The sequence below is a fragment of the Egretta garzetta genome, unplaced genomic scaffold (assembly GCF_000687185.1).
Source record: "Egretta garzetta isolate BGI_Z169 unplaced genomic scaffold, ASM68718v1 scaffold279, whole genome shotgun sequence".
Classification (NCBI taxonomy): domain Eukaryota; kingdom Metazoa; phylum Chordata; class Aves; order Pelecaniformes; family Ardeidae; genus Egretta; species Egretta garzetta.
In genome coordinates this window covers 693558-700548 of record NW_009260844.1, presented here as the reverse complement: position 1 = coordinate 700548, position 6991 = coordinate 693558, and the positions used below count along the sequence as shown (strand labels likewise).

Below are 6991 nucleotides of genomic sequence, written 5' to 3'. Positions count from 1 at the left end.
TGAGTGAGGAATAGAAAATATCTCTGGTTTTGCCTGACTTTGGAGCCTTTAACATTCTCCCGTTCTTTGGGCACATGCATTTGTGATGCAAGTTGTTAGGATTTATGCAACAGGAACTTTGCCTGTAACCTTGGAATATAGAGGAAAAAGTCTGATCCCCCAGAAATGTAAATAGGTCTTGGACCATACTCTTGAAGATAAAAACATCACTGCTTATACCTTCATGCTACTGTAATTCTGCAGCTAAACTTGGTTGCTCAAAAAGGATTGCTACAGCAAGTTTTGAGTGGTGCTTGCTATAAAAGATGCCAGAATGATGACAGTGTTCTTAAATGTGCCCCATCCCTAATCTCCCCTCCCAGCAATCCCCCTGTGTTTGAGTTCTTCTCATGTGAATGTTGCATGCTGTGTTCCCTTTGCTCACACTGCTGCTCTTACAGTTGAAGCTGGCAGCCAGAGGACTGTTTGTATTGTAACCAAGCTGTAAAAATGAAGAGAGCAAGGAATGCTGAGTCCCAAGAGGCCTCTAAAAGCAAATGTAAAAACCTTGTTTGCATAGCTTTTAAGCTTTTGGCTTACTTGTGTAGAGGTTACAAGTTCAGTGAGTGGAAACACATTACTTCAAAGAGGATCTGAGCATTTTTTCATTTCTCTGCAAGTCAAAAGGGCTTTGTAAAGGTGCAGTGAATAAGAGTGATGCTGAAAGACCAATATTAAGAAACAAGGTTTCATAACAAAGGAAGATGTCAATTTATAAGGCTACAAAGATGGATGCCAGGTCAGTCTGATCTTTGACATAACCAGAGTAAAACCAAAAAAAGTCTCAAATACTTAATGGCTTACAATTCCTACCTAAGTTAATACAATTGGTGTCACCATGTTAACACTGTGGTTTTTCCCCTAAAGCTGAGTGGTAGCTGTTTGAAATATGTATATGTGTGTGTTTTGTTAGTGCTTTGTAGCTCAGACACTTCAGTTTATGATTTTAATTAGAAAACAATGACATATCTGGTGGCTTTTAAACTGCCTCCTAGTCAGGTTTCTCAAAACAGAATCACTAAGTTTGGTAACTGTGGTAAGTAGAAGTCAGATGCCTTTTTTCCCTTTTTCCTTCCCGTCATCTGACATTGCTGTTTAAAGGCTTGGGACAAGCTTTTATAAAGGCCACGTGTTCCTGCCATCATCACTAGCTCAGGCTGCTCAGACAGCATATTCTGGGTCTGGAGAAAAAATAAAATTTGCCATAATTTCATGGAGACCTGTGTATGCCACATCCCCTGCGTTCCAGCAGTACAGCCTGTGTTTCTTACCCTTTTTTTGGTTCTTGGGGAGTAGCCATCCCCCATACCCTACTGCTCCTACCTGGGAAGGCAGCAGTAGCTGGCAAGTTGCTGATGCTGGACTTAGCATCTAGGTGCAGGTAACTCAAACAGGTGACAACTTACCTCAGCAGATGGTTTCTGTGAATGCCTGTATATGACTGGATATGCAACGTGTCCTTGCAGTCAGGTGTATGCTTAAAAAGGATTTGAAGTACCCCAAGCCCAGCTACTGCTGAGATCATGCTAATAACCTCATATGAGAGACGCTTCTGTGAGGAACCTTACACCAATGTGTCATTAATAGACTAGTGCACGGAGAAGCAATACTACAGTTTTTGGTGTGTTTCTCTACTATTGTTTCTGTGGAGTGGACGCTTTCCTTTGCAAAGCCCTTCAATGCAGACTTTCAAAGGAAAAAGCTATGACCTACGAGTATTTGCATGTCTGCCTGGCACAGATCTTATCTTTTGCTGGATGGAAGGGTTTCCCCTTGGAACAATGACATATAAAAATATGTTGATAGGGATTATTTATATGTTGCTTGCAAACTTGTGATCGATTCTGGAGGCTTGTTTAGAAATCTTCAGCTGAAGTATTGCTTGCTGGAAATTACTATAAACTGATGAAGTAGTTCCATGATAGGTGGTTGTAAGTATAAGATATGAAAACTATGTTCAAGCAAAACTGCAGACGAACTGTAGAATGAACAACTACACCTTGGTGTACATTACGCTTGTACTCAAAGGCTTGTACTTAAAGGGAGCCAATAGGAAAGATGGGGAAAATATTTTTAGTAGGGCCAGCTGTGATGGGACAAGGGGTAATGGTTTTAAACTAAAACAGGGTAGGTTTAGACTGGATCTAAGGAAGAAATTCTTTACAGTGAGGGTAGTGAAACACTAGAACGGGTTGCCCAGAGAGGTAGTGGAGGCCCCATCCCTGGAAACATTCAAGGCCAGGTTGGATGGGGCTCTGAGCAACCTGATCTAGTTAAAGACATCCCTGCTCACTGCAGGGGGGTTGGACTAGATGACCTCTAGGGGTCCCTTCCAACCCAAAACATCCTATGATTCTATGATTCAAAACACCAATTTGTTTTCTGTTGCCAGGGAAAACCAAAGTGTGCCCAAAAGCAATACAGAGAGAAGAAAAAGTGTGTCTGGGATTATAAAATGTCACCAGCCTATCCTAATGAATGAATGAATCCATGATCGCAGATGCGAAGGGAGCCGGTAAAGGCTTATGTTAAGACCATAACAAACTGAAGAAGGATAGATCTAGACTGACAGATGTGGACTGCTGTGTAACTGCATAATGTTTTCTCATTAGCTACTGAAAGAAATTTTATACTGCTTATTTTCATTCCCTGTTATGCACATGCAGTGTATGCATTTAAAGCTAAGACCTCTTATGTTTTCTATGTAGACTTTAAAAACCTAAATAGTAATAAACCACTCTGTTAGGTGTTTGTAACCCAGCATTAACTTGTTGGATCTTCACATGGACCTGCCATGTAAATTGCTTGCTTTTCTTCTCAGACCTGCTTCTGCTATTAGATGATGACTCTTGACTTCTCTAGTCTCAGGTTTGGCTTAACAAGATACTCAGGCCTTTTTTAATCTGTGGCAAAGCAGCAAAATCCTGCTGTGCTGATAGTGTAATAACAACATGATGGGACGTGTCTTCCTTGAAGCTTGAGTTGAAGTCTGTTAGCAGTTACCTGTTTTGCATAGTCTACATACCCACTTGTACTATCAAGGTGATGATTGTGTTGCTCACATAGTCCAAACGCCAGCAGCCATTCTGGCACATCAGAGCTGGGAGAGCTAAATAATAAACACCCTCTTTATTACCTCCTGCCTTCAGTTCCTCAAGCCTTTGGTCTTACCCATGTCAGTGTTGTTAATGCTTAGATTCATATACTGGGTATTATGGCCAGGTGCATAGCTTCCCTCTTGTGTCTGGCAGTTATTTTTGGATGACATATATACTTGCTTACAGTTAACTAACCAAATTGTTAGTTTATGCATTCAATTTATATAATAAATGGCTCACATTTTCCGTTCATTGGCTTTCTCATTAACTTCAACCATGTACTGTAGAGCAGTTACTTAAGTTTTATTTGAGATTGAAATTAATTCACAAAGAGAACTGAAAGACTGAGATTGCAGGAATTATCTATAATTTGCATAATTTTCACTCTCTGATGACTTTTTACATGAGCATAGTTATTTAATTGCTTTAGTGTTGGTCTGGCCAGTTTGTTCTAGAAGATGCTGTAATGTAAAGGTTGGTCGTTTTGGATGGTGATGGATGGTAGTCACAAAGATGAGCATCTGTCTTCCACTGTTAGGCAAAGCTAGTGCAGTTTGACAGCTGATAATTGCAGTGATTTTACTGTCATCTGAGGACTTGCTATTTTACTGGTGGTGTTTAAGTGTGCTCAAAATAGGCCTGCTGTGGTTGAAAGACTTTAGGAAGAACCTAAGTGAAGTGACAGCAGGGAAGAGCATTCCCAAGGTGAAGTGATAGGGACTGTGCTTTTCACTGTAGTACACCAGTTTTGCACACTTTATTTCTACTCTTCAATTAGTATTGCAATTGTTGTATTTGCAACAGCTTTAATTGCTTTTAATACGTAAAAATGTTTCTTTTAATCTTGGTGCATAGGAATGTGAATTATCCTCATAAGAAAGTCAGGGTGATTTTTAGTAGCCTTTCTATTGCTTGATTCATTACAGTGAAGCTCTCCACTTTGTTTACGTGAGTGCATGAAGTGGCAACTTCTTGTGTTCTGCAAATGGTAACTTTTTTCTTTTCCTCACGTTTAGGAAGGCTGTGGAAGAGTTACTTAAAGAGGCAAAACGTGGGAGAACCAGAGCTGAAACAATGGGAGCTATGGGTTGGTAAGTTGTGCCAAGAGGAAGTGAATTCTGTGGTCAGTGCCAGAATAAATTTTTACATTTAACATGTGACAGAAGTCTCTGCCTTTTAATTTGCTTCATGTTTAAATAATTTGTCTTCATCCAGGTATTAATTTGTCTGGACAGAAATTTTAGTCCAGATAAGAAAGAAGTCGAAGTAAATTTTGCCTGCATGAAATTGCTTGACTGAAGCTACTGGGAGTAGCTTCTGTAATGGTATTTCCGTATAATAGATGGAATTGCAAAGTTTGGATTGGAACCTCGTGAGTCTTTAAAATACTGAGTAGCTTCAGCATGCATGTACTTACATACTGGCCACATGTTATTGGGTTAGTTTCTGTTTAAGTTAAATGAACTCATAGCCTGACAAAGAAACCTAAACCCTTCAAAGAATAAAAATAATAAATTATCTTCTAGTAGAGAATGCATTTGTAAATTGCAGCCAAAAATTAACTCAAAGTATAATCCAATTTTGGAAGGAGTTATTTTTTAATACTAAAAAAAATCCTAAAACACAGGGGCTAATTTGTATAGCAAGTGGGAAAAGAATCACAGTATTTAAATCTAAAGTGAAATACAGTATTAATTCTTCAATGTGGTGTTTCAGTTTTTACATCTAGATTATCCTGGAATGTAATGCATGCAATTGTAATTAAAGAAGTAATAACATGCTGAGAAGATTCATTCATCTTAAAAATAACGTATATGAATTTGATAAGAAGCTACCAGGTCTAGGGATGTTCAACACAAGTAGTGCTCCAGTTGACTCTGTTAAACTCATTTGTAGATAAGGTTTGGCTTCCTCCACCAACAGTAGTAAAAGATAAGCCTGCACTGTTATTAAAGTTCTCAGCTGATTTCTTGGCTGTGTTTGTTTTAGTAGCTCTGAAGAGATCAAAATAGTGTCTTGCTGAAAAAAGTTAATCGTTTATATTTTCTAAACAAGTCTTGGGTTTTTTGTGTATTTTACCGAGTATTTCTGCTAGGGATGCAGTTTATACCCTTTATGTTAAAATAGTTAAATTGGTTTAATCCCCTAGAGTAAAAGCATGCGGTATCAGAATAGCTATCAGCCTTGCCAAGTGGCCAGGTAAACCAGTGCAGATAATTAGTACCGTGAAGTGTTGCATGCGTACAGTTACTGTGAATTTGCAAGTTAATTCCAGGTATGGAGACTGAAGATTTCTGTTGGGAGATAACCAAGTGTCCCTGTGCAACTTGGCTGCCACTTGTGCAGTCTGGGATACCTGCCAGGAGTGTGTATGGGCTTCTACTCCTGGCTCTGGCTACTTCTTACTCCTTTTCTGTAAAAGAGTAGTGGTCCTGCTCAGCTGGTGATGGTCATCAGCTCGGGGTAACATGCAGTTTGTTAAAGCCTGATGCCCAAGACCTGCCAGAGGAGGGGGTAGCCAAGGGTGACTAGAGTGAAATAGCAGCTGGCTAGGCCAGGGTTGTGTTAAAGGTGTAGGAGGAGAGGATTGTCAAGAAGGCTTCAGACAGAGAAAGACCGTTGACATAGGCATTGACATGATGAGATCCTGAACTGAGAATGTTGAAGTAAAGATCCTTTCAGCTGCAGAGGAACATGAGAATAGCCATACTCGGTCAAACAAAGGATCCATCTCTGCAGTGCTCTGTTCCCATCAGGGACTGATAGCCAGTGCCTAGGAAATGGGGGAAGAGAAGTCCAAGAAAGTAGCACTACTTACCCAAGGTACTGTCCCAGCTTCGGGCAGTCTGCAGCTCAGGATATCCTGCACTCTGAGATAATTTTTTTTTGTATGTGACACTTCTCCAAGGATTTTTCCCTCTCTGAGTTTATCCTTGGAGAGACTGGTAGTAATCCCATTTGTAACAAGTCTGCTGCTGCAGAGTTCGGCGTAGGCTAGTGTACAGCTGGTGTGTATGGCCATAAGGAAGGTGTAAAGCCCCCCATAGGCAGACTCCAAATAAGTCTTTGGTGTCTAGTTCTACAAGTGCAAGACAGAACAGCAGCTGGAAGCTGCCACTGCTCTCTTCCCTTTAATATTTTTTGTGCCCCATTGTGCTGTCCTGGTCCTTCTGAACTGTCCCAACAACTAAGTATTGCATATATATGTGGGAGATGACATAAGCAGTAAGATACTTGGAAGGAAACTTAACTGTGCTCAGTTGAGTATTGCACTCTAGCAAAATGCCATCAGATGTAACTGATGTTACGGTAAATCCTGAAGGGCTACAGAGATTAGATCCAGGACTGACATTTAACCTTGCAACTGTAAACTACTGAGAGGAAGGTAACTCCTGCTCTGAGTTTTGTGGATACCAAATGCAATGAGCAGAAAAGCTAGTTCATGAAAATATATATTGGTAGACCAAATCCAGGAAAGCATAACTGGTAGAAGCAAAGAGACAAGGTCATCACGAACTTGTCTTAACAGGTAAAACACAAAACCTTCCTTCCTTGCCAAACTCAAAATGCTTACAGGTGTTTCATGAGGACTTCTGGGATTTCCTCAGCCCTTTGTCAGAGGAGTCCTGGAGAAGAGATGCACAAACCCTGGAGACACCTAGTGTAAGGCCATCAATCCTGCATTGGCACTGGATAGTTGAAGCAACTCGGCCTATGAAGAAAAGATTTGTTCTGCCATCTGTCTTTGGGTAAGGAGAAGCAGAGGCTGCTACTGCTCATAACTTCGCTGATTCCAGTTTATGTTGCTCTCCAGCAGCTGTTGGATACTGGTAAATAGATTTCTGGAGTCAGTG

At 40.4% G+C, this 6991-nt stretch overlaps 1 protein-coding gene across 4 annotated transcripts in view; it reads left to right on the top strand.

The window, feature by feature from the left end:
* Positions 1-4132: 4132 nt before the first annotated feature.
* Positions 4133-6991, top strand: part of LOC104133692 (protein POLR1D) — a 10247-nt gene continuing 7388 nt past the window's right edge. For 3 of the 4 annotated variants that reach the window (XR_004843085.1, XR_004843087.1, XR_004843086.1), the window contains exons 1-2: positions 4152-4228; positions 6714-6886. Coding sequence is in view for 1 of the 4 variants with exons in the window: in XM_009647128.2 (XP_009645423.1) it covers positions 4212-4228 (17 nt within the window). In the remaining 3 variants the exon portion in view is untranslated. Of the gene's footprint in view, positions 4229-6713; positions 6887-6991 lie in introns of all 4 variants that reach the window. The other variant, XM_009647128.2, reaches the window with a different exon arrangement.